The sequence below is a fragment of the Lutjanus erythropterus genome, chromosome 16, assembly GCF_056507025.1.
Source record: "Lutjanus erythropterus isolate fLutEry1 chromosome 16, fLutEry1.hap2, whole genome shotgun sequence".
Lineage (NCBI taxonomy): Eukaryota > Metazoa > Chordata > Actinopteri > Lutjaniformes > Lutjanidae > Lutjanus > Lutjanus erythropterus.
The window spans coordinates 26,397,394-26,420,519 of record NC_139332.1 but is presented as its reverse complement, the minus strand read 5'-3'; the positions used below and the strand labels follow the sequence as shown (position 1 = coordinate 26,420,519).

The window sequence follows — 23,126 nt, the reverse complement described above, 5'->3', positions numbered from 1 at the left end:
GCAACACAGCCTTAGACAAAAACAAACAAAACTGCTCTGACAAAGGTAAAAATGTAATCACCGTTTTAACAACACCAGGATTAAAAGCCGGCCTGCCTGCAGGTACAGCAGCTTGCTACAGGCAGGGCCCACCATGGGGTTCATTCCAGATCCTCCTGGCGTTGGCCCCTAATGATGTATAATGGGGCCTCCTGCGCCCATTCCTAACCCCGGGACCTCCTGCTAATCACCGTGGCTACTAATGAGATGGAGAGACATGAAAGGGCTCGTTAGAAGACCCTCCCTTTAATGCCGGCCTATTATTAGCCACTTACCAAATCATTAGTCACTAAACTGCAATTATGCTTTAAACCAGCAAGAAAAAGTGAAATAACGAATGAGAGGAGAAGTCTTGAAGTGTGGACATTTACTGCAAAGGACAAGGAGAATCGTTTACCTGCCGTGTCAAAACCTCAGTGTTTTCCCACAAAAGTTTTGATGCTGAAACATGTTGGTTTGTTTTAAGATCTAAGGTGACCATGTTGAGTCCAGGGACTGCTTTTGTCCAAACATTTTTACATTAGCCAATTATACAGCTCCAAAAACACACCTTTAAGAGAAAAAATGTTGTGGATTTTTACAATAAAAGTTATCATTACAAACTAAACATGTTAGCATTGTAGTCGATGAAGTGCTCACATTAACTCGATACAGGAGATGATTAAAAAACAAGACTAAGACGGCGTTGCACAAAGACTAAACTGATCTGAGATTATATTGTTTTTTTAGCTTGCTAAAAAAGTTAAAACAAAACAAAAACCTTAGAAAAAAACAAAAACCTTAAAAAAAAAAAAAAAAAATCTAATTTTTTATCCCCTCAGTGTTGGGTTGCAACAAATTTTGATAATTTTTCTTGACTGATAATTGATCAACAGATTAATCATTAATACTTAAGATACAAAAGGTATTCTTTTTTCATCTAAAGAGGGAAAAAAGTTTTATTTAAGGGTTTGGTTTCTTGTTGTACTACCTTGTTATGTCTTTAACAAAAAAATCTTAAAATTTTATGCCCTCGGTGTTGTCAGTTCTTACCCGTCGTAGCCAAAATGCTAGCAGATTTTGTGCATTTACCTTAACCGTTAAGTGAAAATGCAAACAATTGATTAATAACATACAGTATCATTTTTTCTTGATTTTTTTTTTCAGTTTAATTTTCCTTATTCAATTAAGGGCTCTGCCAGACAGAACAATGTCAAAGGAGGTGCAATTGCTGCCATTTCTAGACTCAATTAAATAACAATTACTCAATTTTTAATTGGTCAAATTCTTAATCGGGTAATGATTATTCATTAACATTCCTGGTAACAACACCAATCACTGACCAGCCAATACATAGCATACTTGCTCAACTGTCTGGCCGAAGATTTAGGCTCCTTAAAGCTAAACAGCGATATATTTTTCTTATGTTTACACGACTGTAGACTTTGTGTTAACTGTCAAATTAAAGAGGCCGTTTCACCCAAAAAGTGGCAGAAAGCGATGTCTTAAAATACACTTTTATTTACAATGTAAAACAAATACATTTAAATCATCTTACAAAAACTCCCTAAGCATTAAAAACCAAATCAATCCTATTTACATGATTAAAACATTCATAAATGGACTTCACAGTCCAAATTAAGTCAAGTAAGATGTAACGGATATAAAATTTAGACACACAAGCTGAACTGGTGAACAGCATGTGTGTGTGAGAAAAACATAAAAAAAATGAGTCAGTGGTGCTCTTTAGTTTGCCATTTTAAGGCAATGTAAACATGTAACAACACATACAAACATCTGTATTTGTGTTTCATAAAGGGACACACGAGGGAAGGACGTCCACCAGCCAGCTGTTTTACCGCCTCCTTCATTTTGGAGTCCGACTGGCCGGTGAAACACTGGCCGTAGCCGGTCAGTTCTGGCTGTTATCAGTTTGTTTCCCGGCCCGCTGATGATCTTGCAGTTAGTGTATTTCGTCCTCAGTGGTCCAGGAAGTTGAAGATGCTCCTCTGGGAGCCTTTAGTCTGTCCGACGGGTTTGTTCTCCCTGCAGACCCTCTTCGCCGCTGGGTTCACTGCTCCCACCGGCCCCCTCTTCTTCATCGTCTGAGGGTCAGACAGAAGCACAAAGTTAAAGCTTTTCAGGACACTGAAATAAAACTGCAACTGACAATCATTTTCATTCGCTGTCTATCATTTTCTCAATTAATCAATTAGTTGTTTGGTCCATGTCAGAAAAATGGTCAAAAATGTCGATCAACATCCTGGTTAAAGATATTCAGTTTAGAATTCTATTTTTTTCCCTTTAAAAATTCCTCAAAATGATCATCAAAATAGTTGCAGATTAATTTATTAGCTCACAATGACTTACAGCTCTTCATTGAAAGAAAACAACACAACCTTGATGAAAACTGACAAAATGACAAAATGCAACTGACTATTAATGTGTATTATGTTCTTTTGGTTATAAACAGCTAATGAAGTCCAAAAAACAAGAAGATAATATGTATTTAATGTTGAAACTTGTATGTCATTTTTGCACTTGTGCTTCACAGAATCCGACAGGAGCGGTGGGCTTTGGCTCCACCTAGTGTCATGAATGTAGAAGACAACAGCATCAATAAATTCACCCATCACACTCACATGACTGTCACACTGAGCAATCTCTCCAAAATCTTTGGAAAGTATTTTGTTTTTGATCTTATTTTAGAACAGTGAGATGCTGCCAAAGAGATACAACCAGACAAGACTGAGAAACCAGAACATATGACTGACCAAAAAAAAAATTATTAAAGGAACATCCCGAGAACTAACACACTCAGACATCCGTGCGATAGACTGAACAGACGAGGAGGGAAAGTTAAGTAACTTTCCCTCCTCGTATGTCGACAGGACCATGAGTCCATTGAGAGCAGCGGTGGAATCCCGACATCAGTGCAGCTGTTTGGTCGCAAATTCTGATCATGTTCTCGTGGGGTCTGTTTAATCAAATTTGCAACATGAGCTCATTTCCACCTTTTGACTTCGTTTGAAACAATTATCTAATCAAAACCAACATACTGCAATACACACAAAGACAAGCCCAAAGCCCCGTAAAACATTTTTCTAAGATTTGTTTAACATGCTGCCGTCATTTGCCATCTGCGTCTAAGCAGCGCTAGCTTTTCTGAAATGGACCGCAGATGAAGGGTGGAACCATAGACGTATTATTCGGAGACCCCACACTGACCACTTGGCTCCTTGCTGCAACACGTAATCGTCACTGCCATTTTCGTTAGGCCAAGATCTGTGAGCAAATACATGTCAACGGACGAGCTGCGATTTTCCTGGATGATTTATTTCTCAACCAATTTTAATGAGTCATGGAAAAAGTCATGTTGAGTAAATTAAAAACAAAACTTTCCTTCTTACTCCATGTAGACTATAAACCCTTGAGTATCACACCACTAACTGAGATTGTTTGTGAAATAAACTTCATGGTGCTTTTCCACAGGTCAGTATTGACCTGTCAAATATGGCGGTGGCATTGATGTACGATCTAATGGTCAATGTGGCTTCTTCATAAATAATGTCTATGGTTGGAACAGTCATTAACAGCGCAGTGTGAGGAGAGCCAGTCTGATCTGAGAATTACTCACCCAAAGTTGGACATAAGAGGATGTGTTTTTTTTTTAAGCATATTAAGCACAACTAGAATCTTACCATCAATACTATGTTATTCTTTCTTTTAGACTAGTTTCTTTTGTCTTTTGGTTGCTGCTATATGGAGCAATGGTTTTGTTGGGACACTTAAAGGACAACCTGTAGTTCTTTTAATCTGGACACTATTTCCCCATGTTTTGTGTCTAGGTGACTAATGGGGACAACAATATTTGAAACTGGTCCGGTACTGAGGCAGACCGCTGCAGCTGGCAAGAGCTAAACTGAGCTACAATTTAAACCCTCTAGACAACTGCAGCCGTGAAATTACGTCCACTAGAAGTGCTTGATTTTGCTCCTGACAGGCTCAGATCGTTATTCTAAGCATCAACCAAACCAGTGATAGTGAGTTTTATTTTGTTTTTTGTCAAATTTGAATGAAGAGGACAATAAAATGACATTTTCTGCAAAAGGAGTCTGGTGACTTTAGTGAGAGCAATAAGTTAGATTAGTTTAGCTTCTGATAGCTGCAGCGTTCTCTTTCAATACTGGACTAATTTATAAAATTGTTTCCCCCATTAGTCACTTTTGAAACCTGGGTCTAAGTTACCCTTTAAGCTCCTTCTGTCTCAGCTCCTACACCTGCATGAATATGAGAACACAACACATCTGTTGAGTGACTTTTCTTTCACTCACCTGTTTCTGTGGAGCGTCAGAGGACGAGTTGTCCTTCTCAGGAGACAGAGTTTGAAACAGGAACCCTCGGCTGTTTCGGGGCGCCAGAGGATTCCCCTCCGAGATGGAGGCCAGCTTCTGGAGGACGGACTGAGGCTGACTCAGTAGTGAACCTCTCCTCACCTGGGAGAAGAAATCCATAAAACATAAGTCTCACATTGACCTTTTACACTTCACAGGGAATATGTGATGAACTTTGTTAGTTAACTTTTAAAGGCTGATCACCAACATCCACTCACACCGGTTATTCTGTCCCATTTGGATGCTTTTTAGTGAGATTTTGGTTTATTACAAGTGAGTACAAGACAGAAAACTGATCTTTCTTCTCCACTGGCTGCACAAGTGGTCCGAAAGCCACTAATCCACTAGATCCTCACACTCAATGGTATCCGACATGACATGAGAAATCAAGGGATTATACTGACAAGTATAAATAATTTGTCTGAGAACAATGAGATGAAGTCTTTCCCAACAAGTAATTAACTAATGCTATTTTTTTAAAGTCAGATGGTACCTAATTTTGCAAAAACAGACGCACTCTGTGTGTGCTTCTTAAACTGGACTCAATCTTAAACTGATGCAATAAAATGAGAAATCCACGAGTAGTTGAACAGATGTGATATAAACAAAAGGTAACAGAAAAATAACGAGTCAGAAAAAACAAATTAAAGCCAGATTCGCCATTATAAAGTGACAGTGATGTACCTGTAAGGGCTGCGAGGGTCTCTGGAAGGGATTCAGAGCTGCTGCGGTCTTCTTCTCTGGCTGTGGTGCCACAGGGGGCTCTGGTGGGGAAAATTTGGAACATTAGATAGTGAACTAGTTTGGACATAACCTGTCCAGTAAACGTGTCTCTCAATATTATGATTAAGAGCAGAAACAAATAAGAAAAAAAACAAAAAACAACACTGTCTCATTGTTACATTTCTAACTGAAAGTAGGGGTGAGCAGTATGATATTAGATGATGAACGATTACAAATTTCTGCATCGTCTGCTTTTACACAGACGTCTTAGTATCGTGCCACAGTCCACAGTCTATCAGTTGCAGTTCTATGGCTCACGTGTTGTTTTCTCAGCCAAATCTTAAAACACAATATTTGCTAGTCCATTTTGTGGCCTTCCTTATGGAGACATAGCAATAAAGCAGTAATAGCAAACAGTAGGTAGGTGCCTCGGATTTGTGATGGGATCCCATGAGAGTGCATCAGCTGTACCAACACAACCAGAGACCGTAAGGACAAAGCAAACACCTCTGACGAAGACATTTAAAACAGAGGAACGCCAAACAAAACAAATAAGCACTGGAAAGAGAGGTGACCGATGTAGTGACATTTTATTATTTCAAGGGTTGCACCTAAAACTATATATGTGGTTGATCTAATGATCATTTTTTTCAATTAGTCAACAATTTACCAAAAATAAATATCAAAAACTTGTCTTATAAAAAAATGAATAAAAAATGATAAATAGACACACAAAGCACAGTAGAATAATGATAATGGTGGCATATTTCAAAATCAGCCTAATTTCCACCCTATTAAATAAACCCCATTCATCAGATGCCTGATCGGAAAAACACTGGACCTTAAATTCAAAAGGCGAGGCAAGTTTTTTCCTACAGCATCATTCAGACACAAGGCAATTCAAGGTGCTTTACAAGAACATAGAAATACATTAAAATAAAATGTTAAAAGAAGATTAAAATAAAAGAATGTGACGCAGATTAATCTTGAATTCTGACTTCCTTTCTGTTATGTTTTATGTTGTAGGTCTGTCTTTTAAATAGGGAAATTAGTTTGGTTGTGCTGTTCCTTATATTTTATTTTTATGTTTTCTATTGATGCTTCTTTACACATTTGTATCCACTTTGCTGCTATAATCCCCTAAATTTTCCCGTTGCGGGACAAACAAAATGGACAAATAAAGGATATATCTTATCTTAAAAACCACCACCAGGATTGTTAATCGTGATCCTGTCTGGAAAAAAACTGTTATATGGTATTTTGGCGTTATCACCCACTCCTACTTGAAACGTTTTAATCTTTACACACTGATCCACAGGACTTTGCACTGCTGTACCTTTCAAAAACAAAGTTACAAATAGCTAAAATGCCCTTTAAATCTGACTAACGTGTTCTAGAGCCCACTTCGTCACTTAGATCTGAGTATGTTAAGTGGCCGGCAACAAAAACTCATTTCTTTTTCTGGGAACACAAGAGTGCCACAACTGTCGGGAAATGAACGCTCTGAGGCAACTCGCCATTTAGCAATGACAGTATTGGCAGCACTTTCCTTTCTGTGTCCTGTTTAGTTTAGTTTGCTGGGAGGTGTGCCAGCGCCTTTTGTGCATCCAGTGTGTGTTTGTGTGCCTGTGTGTATGTGTGCGTGTGCGTGGCTCTGCTTTATCTCCACCGCTCTGTCACACATCAGGTGAAGTTACAAACAGCCTTCTCAACTGACAGCAACTAAGCAGATCAAAAAGGATCTGACGAACTAAGACTAAGATTAGACTAAAACTCTGGGAGCTGTTAATCACACTTTCATCACTTCTAATATAGACTTGAATCATGCTGTGCTCACTAACATTTAGTCAAATCTGTCTAAATAAAAAAGATCCCGTTTCTCTGATCCTTGCTTCCAGTCAGCCTTGAGAGAGAAACTGTTTGCAACTTTTAAAGCTCAAATAGTCCAGAGAGACAAAGGTGATGCACCCAATTTGCTTGGAATGACCTGTCTGATGTGTTTGTGTATTAAATGTTTGCTATATAAGATTATTCCTGTGATTTATTGTTGGACAAAAACACACGAGGGTGTTTTTAGAGTCATTGGCTTTGTCCTGCGAGGCTTCGTATCAAACTGACCTTTTCTCTGCAAAGTCTTGGCAGTCACTTTCTTGGCCAGCTTCATAAAATGACTGTCTTCCTCTCCAATCTTCTCATCATCTGCATCCAAATCCTCCCCTTTCTTGGCATTCTGTTCAGACTGAGAGAGAAAGGAATGAAGACAAAATAACAACACATCCCCGCATGCACAGGAGGAGGGGATGACTCAATTACATGGTGTCTTTTAAGCCTGCATTGAATTTACAAAAAGGAGGAAATCACCAAAGTATTTTCATTAACGGTTCCTCACCAAAATCCACAAACCCTACGACCTACCTGTTCTCTGAACCACTGTTCTCTCTCCAGTCTCTCTTTCCTCCTCTGGACCTCACTCTGGTCAACCGCATCATCTTCCTCCTCCTCTTCCTCGCCCTCCACGCCCGTTCGGTCCATGTTGAAGCCATCATCTGGAGGAAGAGGTCAAAGAGAAAGTGAATGGACTGTTTGAGCAACTTTGAAAGAAACTGTGATGGACTCAAATCCACATAAGATGATGTGACTTTTTAGACTGCTGTTTTTAAGCTCACAGCCTTCGATTGTTTCATGAAAACTGTGTTTTTGTTTTCTTTCTAATCATCTCTTGTGTGTGAGTATCTGTTGATCTATGTTGCAAGCTGTTGAGTACAGCTGACTTTGTATGGATAAATAAAGTTGTACTCAACTGAAATGATATCTAGCAAAACACATGTAAAATATAAATAGTGCAGCTCCTGATGACTTATCAAAAACTGTCACTCACCACAATCACAAGAGGTCATTGAGTAATCAGTCAGAAATGTGCACTTAGAGACTTTTACATAAGAGTGCAGAGGACTGAGAGAGAGCTTCAAGTGTTTTTGAACAGATTTCACAGTGAAGTTGACCTTTGACCTTTTTCACATGAAATGTCATTGCTTCATCATTTTACCCTATTACAAATTTGTGTGAAACTTTGTCCTAATTAGCACATAAATTATTGAGTTATGGCTAAAAATGTGTGTTGTGAGTTCACCACAGCCAAAATCTGATTAATTCATTCTTGATTCAAGTGGACCAAATTTGAAAAAATCCCCTCAAGGCGTTCTTGAGATTTTGCATTCACAAGGCGGACGGACTGATGACGCTAAAACAGAACGCCTCCGGCCATAAAAAAAAGCTTTTTTTTATCCTGACCTTGACCAAACAGCCATGAATATGCACAAACATTAGGATAACTTAGTGAATTAATGACCAAGCTTTTTCATGTATTTTCCACTTAAATCTCTCTCTCTAAAGGTTTTTTTCTAACTTATTAAGAAAAAAATTCTGCCGTATATTTATTACCTCATCCTGTAAACTCACCTATGTTTTTCCAACGGAAGCGGCGAGCTCGTCCCGGGCCATCAGAGTGCAGGTCGCCGTCAGCGAGGTAACGCTCCTGGTAGAGCCTCAGACGACGTTTGTCATCATCCATTACCTGCTTCCTGTAGAGACGATGCCAACAGAAGGAAATTTTACATTTTCATCTCTAAGTTTAAATCACTAAATGTCTGATACAAGATATCCACCTTCCATTATTACCACCACACATTCCTACTGTATTATGTTCAGAGCAATGATGAAGGAATCTCTCTGTGCCGGCAGTAATGCAGTTTCCACTAAATTGCACACATTTTTTAAAAAGTTTTTGACAGACAGAAGAACCTTCCTGGTTAAATACACTAGACAAAACACTGAAATACTGGTCAGTGTCAGCTGGAGTTCAGGTGGTAGACATCCCTGCAAATCCTGTGAGAACAGTAATTATCGCATCTTCTTGCTCCAAAAATAAACAAGGATGCCAACCAGCAGCTCATACCATTTATATGCGGCACCATTTGGGCTTATGAGGCCAAAAAAGGAGGAGAAAAGTGCAGAGCTTCTGTCTCTCCCAAAACACAAGCATAAGTTGCATATAAAAAATAAAAAATCGTTATAAGAACAAATAGCAGCGACTGGATCAGGAAACTTATTAAGATTTTAGATGGAATGAGATCTGTTACTCACATGTGGATCTTGTTGACCTGGTCCTGCAGCTCTTCGTCAGAGGGAAGCTCTTCAAGAATCTCGTCTTCCTCGTATTCGCTCCCTCTGTCTGCATCCTCATCATCGCTGCCCATGTCACTGCCTGACAGCTCAGCCTCCGAGTCCAAGTAGTCAGCTAAACGCCTGTGAACAGGATGCAAGAAACTCAAACTCTTCTCTTGGACACTTTCATGTGAGTTTTAAGACATTAGTTATGAAAACATAAATAAAGTTTTATTTGGCTACACACTTACATTTTCTTCTTCTTCTTGACCCGATGTGGTGCAAACACACCCTGCATCTCCTCCTCTTCAACATCATTGCCGTCCTCACCAGAATCTGCCTCGTCATCCTCTCCATCTTCTTCCTCTTCCTCATTTTCCTCTCCAGCGTCCTCATCATTGTCCTCCTATAAACCCACAACTCACTTGTTATTTGCACTATAAAAGACAAACACCCGGCATGTTATTCACACATATTTTTGTAGTAAAATCACAAGTAGACGATGGAGACAATGAGGCGTGAGTTGACCTGATCTTACCTGCTCACTATGACTGTCCACATCTGACAGAAGCCGGAACTCGCAGTCCTCTTCCTCCTGCTCTTCCTCCTCTGGCTTCTTTTTACTTTATACAGAGAACTCATCATTAAAATCTTACACTGCACATAAATATTCTGATTAATATTCCCTTAATTCTATTCTTAAATGAGTGAAAAAAGAAGAAATATAGACACAAGAAAAGCTGTTTTCTAAAGTACCACAATAAGTAATAATTTTTTAAGATCCCATAAAGAAACATAATATTTTTTTCTGATCAATGATTTGGATTATTTCAGGTCATTGTACTGTACCTGTCTTGTGCTGGTGAAGCCGTACGAGCAGAGCCTAAAAACAGAAGCAAAGGAGACAAATCCAAATATTGAGTAACTGAGAGGAATGTTAATAACATTTCCAAATCTAAAAATCTAGTTAGACAAATTATATTATTAAGGTTTGTCATAGTTTATCAGACTTATTGAAAAGTTATCTCTTTCATTTCTCTTCAGAGTAAGATCTTCTGTTTGGTTTTCAATGATTTGAACAGGGAATACATTAAAGCTACAGTTGGTAACTTAGATAAATTTAGCTTTTTGTCATTTTTGCTTAAACAGCCACTATATCCCAACAGCAGCAATGACAACAATAATGTGAAAAAATAGTGCTCCTAATGGCACACGCAAGAATCCACTGTGCCTGAAAGAAAAAAACATGGTCTGTCAGGATAAGGTGACAGTTTCAGCAAATAAGATAACAAGTTTTTTTTTTTTATTGACGTTTCCAGCTATAACTTTAATTGTGAGTTAATAGTCAGACATGTTTCCAGTTTTAGCAATGAGGTACTTTGAAATAAAACACACTGTACACATGCTCTCATAGGAAATAACGATGACTGACTGAGCAGTCCTTTACCTGGACTCTGAAATTTCCCTGAGCACAGCCCCAGCAGCTCCATGGTATTATCAGACTCTTCACCCTGTCCTGTCTCTTTACTCTTGTCCGTCTCCATCTGCTCTCCTGCCTGAGTCGGTGGAAAGGCTCCGGAGCACAGCCCGAGCAGCTCGTCCTCCTGCGTCGCTCCAAGGCCTTCAGCCTGGCTCGAGCCGCTCTCTGCCGCCCCGAAAACACCCGAACACAACCCCAACAGCTCCCCCATGTTGGCGTCCATTGCGTTTTCGTCCAGGCTGTCCAGGATCAACTGTCTCTTGTGGGAGCGAGGAGCACCGGGGCGAGGCCCCACGTTAAGGAAGCCGTCTGCGTCTAGTAACTGGGAGTGGGTGTCGTCCTCCAGGGAGAAGCGACCCTGGGAATCTCCTCCCAGACCAGGGCCAGAAGGTGCCCCACCCAGCGGTCCTGAATCTGCTCCCGGGGACGGAGGTGCATACAAGTCTTGGGAGTCCTCAACAGGGAGGCAGAGAGAGGGCTCCGAGAGTTTTCCTGAACTCTGATGGGGAAAAAAGATGAAAAATTAAACCACTTTATTTGGAAGCAAACGTGTATTTAAATTTTTATGGCTGTAATATTACATCAAATATCACAAGAAGAAAAATGTCTCATCGCTACCATAGCAGACTGTGACAATATCTACTGTGACACTGTATGGTAAATAATTGAAACGTGATTGCCAAAGACAATTTGTGCCAATTTTTTGCACATGCTGAGGTCAGAGTGGGGTACTTTAATTTTTATCCAAGACACAAAGCAAAAGTACGTTAGGTTCAAAGGAAAAACTAATTTTTTCGGAATAAATGTCATATCATGGACTTAATTATCACACACACCAACCTCATTTTTTTTTCTTTTGTTCTTGTCTTTCACTATTTTTTATTTAATGATTAAATGTACTCCTGTTTATCTAACCTTGAGATTTTCCTGCATGGTCACTTCTTCACTGCTAACTCATGTAATGTGAGTATATACCTACATACACTCCCATTACATGAGTTAACATGTGTAAGTAAATGTCTATACCCATCATATCTGTTATAATACTTCTACTTTTCATGAAAAAAATAAAAGGAATCAAATTATGACAGTAACATCTTAAATGAATTTTTTTGTGCACTATATCAATTTGACTGACCTGAAACACATTAATTTTAAACCCTGGGCAAACCTGTGATTATTTCATTTTAAGCATTAAACTAACTGAAAAAACCTTTTTTAATCTTACCTTGGAGGCAGAGCCAAGGAAGCTGGGCCTGAAGAGGCAGGGAGAAGGGGAGCGGAAAATGGAGGAGTTGGGGATGTTTCTTCCTGCGGACCGCTGATGACTGACAGGCTGATAGGAGGTGATCATGGATCCTGCGAGCTCAAAGCTGCTGTTGTGGCTGTTGTCCTTCACCAGGGACAGAGAGTCGTCCTCTTCTGGAGACGAGAAGGATGAAAAGAATGTATACATTTGAATGTACTTCCAAAGAGTGGACTTTCAAGTGGAATGAACAAGAAATGTGGGGAAAATAACGCCTTAATTAAAGCATTTTCACTGACTCAAAGCTAATGACAGTGATACATTAGTCTGTTTCAAGTACAAAATACAGAGACAACCTGACATCTTTCACTCTACTCACCCATCTTATTACTGCTGTCCTGTCCAGAAGGACCAGATCTTCTTACACCATCACTAAAAACGAGAACAGTGCATGTGAAGCTTTAATACATATATACTCAGAGTAAACATACAGATCATGCAAATATGAAGAGTGTGCACACCAGATAATACTCACAAAAACACTTATTAGTGTACCACCATTGGTTCAGGAGAGCATTATCTAATGTGTCAACTGTTTTGTCCTATTTTCTTGATTTCACTATATTATTATTTAGTGTTTTTATTTTACGCATTCTCTAGATTATGAGTAGATTTTATTTTTCATTTTATTCTGCACTAATCAAAACATTCTTTTCTTTCTCTTTGTTATGTGAAGCACTTGGTGCATGTAATTTTTTTTTGTTGCAAAGCACTTTGGTCTAAATTTCATGTATCAGAGATGCTATACAAATAAACGTTACTTTTTTTATTATTACTTTATTATTTGTCCTAGTCAGACTTAACAATTTGTCAATTAATTTAAGGAAGTTTTAACATAATTTAGAAAAAAGGTACATGCACTAAAGTCATTTACAAAGTTAAAATGGAAAAAAAACATAAAGAGAAACACACAACCAGGAAGTCCAAACACACTTACCTGTTACGAGAGCAAGAGTTGCCCGGGAACAGCATGAGTGTGCCATCTGTGTTAACTAGGTCAGGAGTCGGCGAGGGTCCATGCAGTGCTACAGGAGAAGGGCTTCTGACACTCGGGGCCACACTGCCTTCCTCCTCTTCCTCCTCCTCCTCCGCCTCATCAGCATCACCTCCCAGTAAGTCATCTACACCCTAGATAAAGAGAAGATCAGGCTCGATTACAAAAGGACAAAAGCGTGTAAAAAAAAAAGTGTGGAAAGTAATTTGATAACTGCAGAATGACAAAGAAACAAACTCTCACCTCTTCTTCCTCAGACTCATCCGTCATATCTTCCTCCTCCTCTTCCTCTTCACCACAGTCTTCATTGTCCATGCGATTCAGCTCAGCCTTGCGTGCCCTCTCCTCCTGTCTCCGTTGGGCCATGGCGAGCTGCAGGCGCTGCTTCAGAGTCAGCAGCTTCTCTCCTACAACAGAGGAGTTTAGTCATGTCAGAAACAAAATCACCCCAGGGATCAATAAAGTATCACTGATTCTGAAAGCAAATCTGATCTTCATGTGAACGTACACCTCTGTCTGTCTCTGCACCGTGGCCATGCACATCGAAAGGTTTATTTCTCTTCTATTAATGTTTCTAAAGAAGTTAATAATGTAGTCTCCCTGTCTGAAATACACAAGTAACAAAGAACAAATTCTGTTATTGTACTTGAGCAGAGCTTTCAGGTATCTGTACTTGAGATGTTCAGACTAAAAGTAGAGCAAAAAGTTGTCAGAAAATAAATACTCAACACAAATATCTGTACTTTCTTCCACTTACATTTTTTAAACAGCTGTGTTACTTTAGTTTTAATGCATTTGAGAAGAATTAGAAGAATTATTGTTTAGTAGTTTTAGTTTGCAATTTGTGCACCACTCTCCCAACATCAAGGCAGATTTAAACCTAAATGGTTGGGACAATAACACACAGAAAAGACGATTCCTTTGTGCATCCATCAGCACATATCACACACATGACAGATGTAGCAAGACCAAACCAACAGAGAGGGAGACTTGACTGTTAGCTTCGCACAGAAAGAGCCAGTAGAAATGTCTTCCAGAGGGAAACTTTTTAACTTTTATAATGTGCATTGAAAATAAAACATCTGCTATCCCCCACACCAGACCACAGAGTCCTGCAGTTACCGTTTGCAAACACTGAGGTCTCAAGTTTAGTTATGAAAGGACTCCAGACTTTATAAAACTGAAAGGATTTCTCTCAGATAAAAGCTGAGAGCTTCTACAGGCATAAAGACTAACACGCAATTCATTCACTGTGTGATGCTAGAGGTTTTGTCTGACACCCACTTTAATAAAAATGAGTCTCAAAGCACAGTAAAGAAGGATTTTCAGGATTTTTAATGGCTTTGGAGAAATATTTGAGGAGTATACCTTTACTCTTTGATTTGATTTTGTACTTTTCCCACTTTTACTTGAGTAAAAGTTTTTTTTTGCACAAGTACTGTACTTTTGCCACCTCTGTCTGCTTCAATACACCAATAGGTTTTTGTATTTTAAAAAGAAGCTTATGTAACCTGTAGTTTATGCACACCTGAGCCTAAGAAAGACTCATTTGGTGGGCAAAGATAGATGATTTAACAGTCCACAGCTCTGACTGAATCAACCTAACTGATCTAAAGTTTGTCTAAAAACTTAAAATCTATTTTACCTAAGAATTAAAATGACATGCTTTGTCAGTATGTCAATTCAGAAGTTATTATAGTCAACATTTATCATTTAAATGCGAGATTAATAAATAAAAATATAAATTTCCCATCATTGGACCTGTTATTTATTGTGTATCCTAAGAATCCGTACCTGGTTTGGTTGCCACAGGTTCCTCCACTCCTTCTTTAACAGTGACAGCGACCGACTCCGTGTGCAGCTCCTCCTGACCAGAGGGGGTGCTGTCTTTGCGGATGATGCTGAGCTGCATCGTGCGCTCTCCCTGTGGGCGTGTGGGCGCCTGGATGTGGCGAAGGTAACGGACCTTCAGGGCCTCCAAACCTAGTTGAAGAGGAGAGGTAAATACAAGATCTAAATGTAACAGACAGGTTTATTTCAACTCATGACATGTTATTTTCTTGATTTTCTTTGCAGGAATCTTTACAGAGCCAACACTCACCAGGGTTGAGCTGTGGAGGCTCGAGGTCAACAAAGGCTCCGTCATCTGGACACAGTTTAACGACAGGTGGGGGGTCCAGTCCAAGCTTCTTAAGCATGGCCAGTTTGTCCTTCTTTGGTTTGGTGGGTTGCTGTGCTGAAGGATCGGCTGCAGTTGGATTGGTGCTGACACACTGAGCGGCTGAAGTCTCCTCCACAGCTGCAGATACAGGCTCTTTTTCAGAGTCAGACGTTACTGCAGACTGGGTTTGTTCTACAGGTGCAGGAGAGGTTTCTTCTCCAGACTCAGAAGCAGGTTTCACTATTTCATCTGTCATGACTGACTCCTGCAGACTCTCAGAGAGGTAAAGCATCGGTCCAGACTCCTGGTCGGGGTCCAGGCTTGCAGTCGCCTCTCTCTCCTGGCTGAGGCTCTCCTGCTGTGGGGACGAGGTGGCGGCAGGATGAGGTATGGGCTGGATCTGAGTGGACGACAGATCCAGAGAAGGAGAGCACTCCTGCTCTGTGGATGGCTGCTCGGGATCACTGGCAGGGTTGGTGGGGGGTGGAGGAGGAGCTGACGGTGTCTCCAGCATCACTGCAGAATACTTTGTGGATCTGAAGAGAGGAAAATAACATCAATTTGTTTTAATTTCATTATGGCAGCGTTAGAACTTTGGATTTTGTGTGGTTGATTGAAATAAATATAAAACATGTGAAAACTGTTCGGTATTATAAAATCAGATTTATCTGGTAAAATTGTGACAACAGCTGGGAATTTCTAGCCAATGTGGTTAGCTCCTGCCCTGACGCATGTGTGTCATCCGTTATGTTTGTCTTTACTTCAACAACGCCATGGCAGGACCCTCGGGCCTGGCTCTCTTCTTAAAGAACTGGTCGATGGTTTTCGGCTCAGGGATGTGGTACGGCAGGCCAATTGTCGACTCTATAAAGACAGAAAAACATGTAGAACATGCAGTCTCAGTAACATGGAAGACACGAGACTTTTCACTACCCTTTTTAATGAAACTATGATCCAAAACTACACTATACTGACTAAAAATGCACCAACTGATCAAGAAATAGAGGAAGCGACATGAGTAGAGAGGGAAAGAAAATGTGAGAGGAGACAGGAGGAGAGAAGAGGGAAGAAGAAAACCTGGAAAAAGATTAGACAAAGGAAAAGGTGGAGAGGAGAGAGAAAAGGGGAAAATGACAAGGGATGGCAGTAACATGGAATATTTTAAGAAAATATAAGTCATTTAATGGTCAGTGTTTTATATGAACATACAATTTAATTTTAGGTTGCAAGTTTAAAAAAAGGGTTGTGATTGCAACAGAGCTTTCTTAGAACTATAATTAATAATAATAGTAATTCATATACGCAGTCTGCCAAAATCTGAATTTAAAAAAATCTGAATGGCCAAGAAAATTCCAGTTGGTCCAACTCTAACTTTGAGATTTAAGTGGCTAAATCAAATAAGGAGTCACTGTGAGAGAAAAGAGATTAGTTATTTCCTGTAAACTGACCTCTGATGAGCCTCTGAGACTCACTGTGGAGCTGCTTCATCGCATCTTTGCTGGCGCGAGCGGCTTTCCTCTCCTGAAAACATCGCACATGTTGAGAATGTAAAATTAGACACCAAAAAATGGATTCAGTGTTAAGAATAAATTCAGGCATTTTAGCACTGCATACCACACGCTGGGGTTTCTCTGGTGCCTCTTCATCTTCCTCCTCATGCTCATCCAGGAGAGGATCCTGCAGCAATAATTAAACACTGATTATGTAAAGGCCCGCCTAACACATTTGATAACTTTAACTAATTCTGTTACCAGTTTTACATGTGTCAAGAGCAGGGCTGCAAGTTACCATTGTCCTCATTATTGTTAATCTGTTTGATCTATAAAATGTATTGAAAAAAAGAAGTAAAAAATGCTGATCACCATTTCCCAGCACCCAAAATGACGTCTTCAAAATGCTTCTTTTGTCCAACCAAAAGTCCAAAACCCAAAGACTTTTCATTTCCATTCCATACCATTAAATTCCAGTTCCAAACAAAAGCAGCAAATCCTCTCATTTAAGAAGCTGGAATCAACAAATGTTTGCCTTCTTTCCTTAAAAAAATAACTGAAACATTTGGCAACTTATTTTCTTTTGATTGACTAATCAATTAATTGACAGTGATAACCAAAAGCAAGAGCTAAATAACTTATATGGCTGCCAATACCTTTTACATATAAATACAGTGCTGTTTTGATTCTGATTAATAAATAACTTGTTAAACTATGAATGAATGATTCTCAGTGCAAACGGTCATCTTTTTTGTACCTTGTGTTTTTTCATCTTTTGCTTGACAGCAGCTCTGATGGCCTCCAGAGACTCTTCCTCCTCCTCTTCCTCATCGTCCAGACCAGTGTCAAACAGGTCTGTGTCACCCAGCGGACACCCACTGTCATTCAGAGCTCGAGTGGGAGGCGTGTTCTGAGGAGACAAGTACAAAGTTGTCTTTAGTTAGACATCAACAGACAGGGATTCTTTTTCTGTAACAATCATTCAATTCTGCTTAGTTTGACATTTCCTTTTTTTTTTTAACTTATAGATATTAATTTACTAGTGTAATTTTACACCCACATTACCAGATCTCCATCTACATAAGGATTATCCCTAATGGATACAAACATTATACAGTGAATCAGTGATCTAAATATGTAGAAAATGTTTGTTCACATGTGCAGTAATATGTACTTTATTTGCAAAAACAATATAAACTCCAACCACCTGTTATTTTCTTGCAAATTCCAAATATCCTCTTAATTAATTATGTGAACTTGCATATTCCTGCATAAACCTTTAAAATGCCAATAACTGATTAATCATTAATAATTATGCAACATTTTCCCAAGTTTTCCCTTAATTTTAATTTTATTTTTTTTCCCTAATTTTTTCCTAGTTGTAAGAGAAAGTTTCCTTAAACAACAAACGGCTCTGTTAAACAACAATGTCCAATTAGACAGTTACTACCATTTCTATACTATTGATCTATATCCCTAGTTTTTATGTTTCTGTTTTCCATAATCTTATTCTCACCTTTTTATTTATGACTTGCAGTACTTGGCTGAATCTTTATTTATATTTTTCTAATGTTCATTGTTACGCACCAATACAATAAAACTTTGTCAGGGTTTATGTGCTGCTTCCAAACTTCTCATGACAGCATTTATTTCTTTCCACATATTTCCAGGCTACACCAGAGGAATCTTGATGTACCACCATGTTCAAAGAGTAAGAAGAAGAAAAAAACATCACTGAGAGGAAAGGCCGAGCTGCACTCACCTCATCCATTTCAGAGAACCTCTCTTTCTTCTTCAGTTTTTCCACTGCCTTGCTTCGCTTCTCCTTTTTCTCCCGATGCCGCTGACTCTTCTCCCTCTTCTTCTGTTCTTTCATCAGTTTCACTTCTTTCCTCGCCTTCCCATGTTGCTCCTCCGTTTCTCCACCTTTCTCCTGCTCAGACTCACTTTCTTCGCTGTCAATGGGAGCACGGCTAATCCTCTTGCTCTTCTGAGCCCCTTTCTCTGTCCTCTCCTCTCCGGTCTCCATCTCCTCTCCACTGGAGGCAGATAAGACCAGAGCTTCGGCCATGTGTACGCTGTTCTCTGCAGCTGCCTCCTCTTCCTCACTGTCGCTGTCTCTGATGGCATTACGATGAGGCTTTCTGTGAACTGTGACATCTTCATCGTCATCAGAATCTGAAAATAAAACAATTTAGAAACAATCATTTAAGACATGAAATTATTCTAGTGTTGCTGTGCATCCTTCATTGTTGTTGTATGTTATTTTTGTTTTCCCCAGTATTACTCAGTTTCTCTTTACTGACTTTGTTTTGAAAATGCAGATTAATAAAAATGCGCCTCTCCTAAAAAATGTTGCCTTGAAGAGAAATTATCATCTTTAATTTGTAAGTTTGTGCCATCAAGTGGGTGATTTGTTTTGTTTTTAATATAGCATTTACTTTTTCAGAGGGGTGGAACATGCAGACCTGTCTTTAGAGGAGTGCTATGAATCATTCCATTCAAATAGTAATTTGCACTTTGTAGTGTCCACAAAATGCCTCAGCTGTGTCATGTAAATGTTGAAAGTTTATGCATTTACATGGGCAATGTGGCCATGCCCTGCATCTCTCAGGCTGGATTATCATGTATTGTTGTGTTACTTCACCTGGAAGCTCTTTTTTCTCATTAGCCATCTCTGTGACCATCTCCTCTGCTGGAGAGCCCATGCCGCTGTCTGAATCACTCTCTGCTGCAGTTTGGGCCACAGCTGGGAGCCCCTCCGCCTGGGTTCAATGACAGAAAACAGAATTATACCCACCATGACGTACACTTTATATGGTGCACGGCAGAAAGGGAAAATAGCACCAGCCAAATACTGGTGAAATATCAAAGTGACAAAATAATGATTTATTGTGAGTGACTGGTTTCAGGGTAAACATTAACTAAAATTAATTAAATTACTGTGTAGCCACCTAATATTTCATGCAAGTGGCCCCACATGATCACAAAGTTTTAGCACCATACTGCCAGCCTTTGCAAACACAATATTACAGTTCCACAAATGTCCCAATTCCTTTGTAGGGCTGCAGGATTTGGTAAAAATGTCATGTTGCAATTATTTGGACTAAAATTGCAATATGTGATACAATTAGTGGAACAGTTGCGGAGGTCTGTTTAAAGTGGTGTTACATTCCCTTTTCTGCATTGTTTTTATATGCATTTGCATTTGAACACCCAATAATGTACTTAGGCCACTAATTTTATAGGCTAGTGGCCTGTGGGGCTGGTGCTTAAAAATAATAGCATTTATCCCTGATTTTTGACATTATCTGTCAGTCTGTCAGTTAATTTCCGACCCAGGTAGATCCTGTTTGGTCTTATGTCTGTTTACTGTGAAAAAAATTGAAACTAAATAAATAAATGAGGAACGACAATCATTGTAATGCAGTCTTAATGTAAAGCACACACTGCCAAATGTTAGTGCTTATGGTTACTTACTGTGTGTTAAATAAAGTAAAAGATACAAGGATATATTTTGAGGATTAAAGCGGCAGAACTCAGCTGTGCAACACGCTGTAAAACTTGTAGTACGATATCCAAAATACAGCATGTGGCTTAATTTGTTAAAAAACACTCAGGAAAAGGACATTTCATTGCAAAGTTAACATGAAGCATGGAGATCGATTGTGTGACAATGGCTGTTAAATATCATCAGTGGCGCCCTGCAATAAAGCAAACAATGAGCCCATAGGCTAACTAGCTACACTGCCTCCTTTCAACGTTTGTAGTCAACTTAGCTCCAGGTACTAAACATAAAAAACATCGCAAAAACAATCGATTGATTCCTTGAGTAAACACCCAGATCACGCCGAGCTTAGATATACAGTTTTAACGGTGGTTAACAAGGTAAAACACCTAACCAACTACAACCACTGTCCCAGCTGATTTGTCTAAAAGGTAACCCCAGATCCGCAACAGATCTCGCGAGTGATAATTTTAACTCAAACCGCGATCCTTGTCCCATCTTACCCAAGTGTTTTAGTCGCTCATTCAAAGCAGATTTTGACCGAGGCGTTGTCACATAATAAAATCACATCATTCTTTCCAGCATCGTGCAAAATAAAGAAACAACTCGTACGAATCTCGCGAGTGTTTCGCAAATCAACAGTTCCCTCCAGCTGGCTAAACCTAACTAGCGAGTTAGCTAGATGGCTAACGCTAACAATGCGGATTTCTTTGCCCTTGCCTGTGTTTCCACATGACATAAAACTAAGGGGGGCAAATATGTGAGTCTGATCATTTCTGGTTTGATAGTTGTCCAGACTAGCGACTGATAAAACGTTGCCTCACCTGTTGTTGAGAAAGGACCAGGCTCATCTTTGTCCGCCGACTAGTTTACGCTCTTTTGCAAAATAAACCAGCGGAGACAAACAATTCGACGAATCTCAGCAGCCACAACAGACGACGAGAAGTAAACGTCTGCGCGACAAATGCTATTTTAGACTTTTAAAGCACATTTAGAAATCGTTAAGCCGGGCCGCTTCTCTTCCTCCCGCCTGTTCCCACACACCGAATAGAAATTTTGATCTTTCGCGCGCCGTGACAGCTGGCCCGCAGTTTTTCGTCACCGAGGTGTCAATCGCCCTGTTCTCGCTTTCCCATTGGTCCATTGGGGAACTTTGTATCCGCCCAGTGTGACGATAGAGCTTGGCGAGAGTTGGTTTTAAATACCGGGTATGCTGGGGCGGACGGGGATGAGGTCTTTTTCTTTTTTTTCCTGGAGAAAGTGAGCAAGATTTGAGACGGCAAGAAAGAAAGAAAGAAAGAAAGAAAGAAAGAAAGAAAGAAAGAAAGAAAGAAAGAACAAAACATAATCAAATACAAAACAGCCTAATTTAAAATATTCACATTTAGGCTAGAATCAGAGATTTGTGATTTCATTTAATACTTGATTAATGATCGATTAATCATTGCCATTCTACTTAAATAGCTACAAATATGACAGCAGATCACACGATCAGTGGAGGAAACACTAATTTTATTGTGATTACCTAGACAAAACTATTAGTACTTATTACTTGGGTAAAGTATTGAATTAAATAAATTCTCAGATCTTTTATTTGAATAAAAGCAGCAATGTCACAATGTAGAAACTGTATTCAAATCTTTATTTAGGTAAAAGTAAATAAGTAGCTTATCAACATGTACCAAAAGTAAAATGAATAATTCTGGAGAACAGCCCAGTTCAAAACAATAAACATTATTTTATATTTTTGCATCATGCTGCTCCATCAATGCATAAGCTTCAGTTAAATGATGCAGCTGTTATAGGGCTACGTTAAGTCACTTTATATACTGCTGAGTAGCTAAATCGACAATAATGCATCATAATTTATTTGTTAGTGGTATAAAATGGAATGAATTCAGCAACTTAATTAACCAAATAACTGTTCAGTTATTTTTGTAGTAGATTATTTAATTGTAGGCTACTGAAGTACCAACTGTACTTGAGTGAGGGTGATAATCAAGTGTGATACAGTTAGTACCTGAGCACAGGACCAAAGTATTTGAGTGAATGTACTTTACATTCTGCTGCTAATTTGAATACTTTTTCATCACTACTTCTCTCCAAACCTTTTACTGAAAATAAAAAAAATATTCTATTCTTTTCCTTAGGTAAAAGTAGAAATACCACAATGTAAAATACTCTGTTAGCCGTGCAAATGTTATCTAAGTAAAAGTAGAGTATTATAAGCATACTTGAAGTACCAAAAGCAAAAGTACTTATTATGCAGAATGACGATTCTACAAGTATTCTTATATGATATATGATCATTCTACAATGTATGAATGTTACCTTTTGACTTTTACTCCTACTGTCTACAGTTTCAATGAAAATGAATTTAAACTTGCATTTAACTTGCTTCAACCATAGATCATATATCAAATAATACACCATTTATGGCTTCAATTCACTCTTTGGACTGCAGTACTCATTTTTGAACTCTAGGGACTTACACATTTCTCCTTTATTTAACTTTAAGAAATATTACAGCAGCAATGTAATTACTTTGAGGTGTGCTTTTATTTTAGATATAATGGCTTAACATTCTGACTTCTTAATTTAGTACTATAACCTTATCCTTATTTGTGAAAATATCAGTGGTTGAAAGTAAAAGTTTAAAGTATTCTTCTATTCTATTCTATTCTTCTCAGAAACTACCCAGAGTACTAATACTTTTTAACTGTTGAGTTTTAATGCATTATGAACAGCAGGCATTCAATTGAAAGAGGTTACTGTTTGCCCAAAAAGTTGGTCTAAATTACTCTTAAGTTCTGCACATGTGTTTTTCAGGCAGTTTGTGAGTTATGAATGAAAATGTAAAAACATTCCCACCATATAATAGTTTCTTG

At 39.0% G+C, this 23,126-nt stretch overlaps 1 protein-coding gene across 1 annotated transcript; it reads right to left on the bottom strand.

Annotated features, from left to right (window-relative positions):
* Positions 1-1,521: 1,521 nt before the first annotated feature.
* Positions 1,522-21,306, bottom strand: clspn (claspin). The gene is made up of 24 exons (XM_084739056.1): positions 21,063-21,306; positions 19,378-19,495; positions 18,493-18,908; positions 17,488-17,640; positions 16,855-16,917; positions 16,689-16,761; positions 16,002-16,104; positions 15,181-15,776; positions 14,874-15,062; positions 13,323-13,486; positions 13,023-13,213; positions 12,405-12,457; positions 12,008-12,201; positions 10,747-11,278; positions 10,149-10,182; positions 9,838-9,922; positions 9,551-9,705; positions 9,279-9,440; positions 8,595-8,716; positions 7,551-7,681; positions 7,254-7,374; positions 5,097-5,176; positions 4,353-4,514; positions 1,522-2,123 (listed from the first exon to the last, which is right to left on the bottom strand). Exons 1-24 carry the CDS (start codon positions 21,087-21,089, stop codon positions 1,998-2,000), a joined length of 4,050 nt encoding a protein of 1,349 aa, XP_084595182.1. The 5' UTR covers positions 21,090-21,306; the 3' UTR covers positions 1,522-1,997.
* Between the last annotated feature and the right edge of the window lie 1,820 nt (positions 21,307-23,126).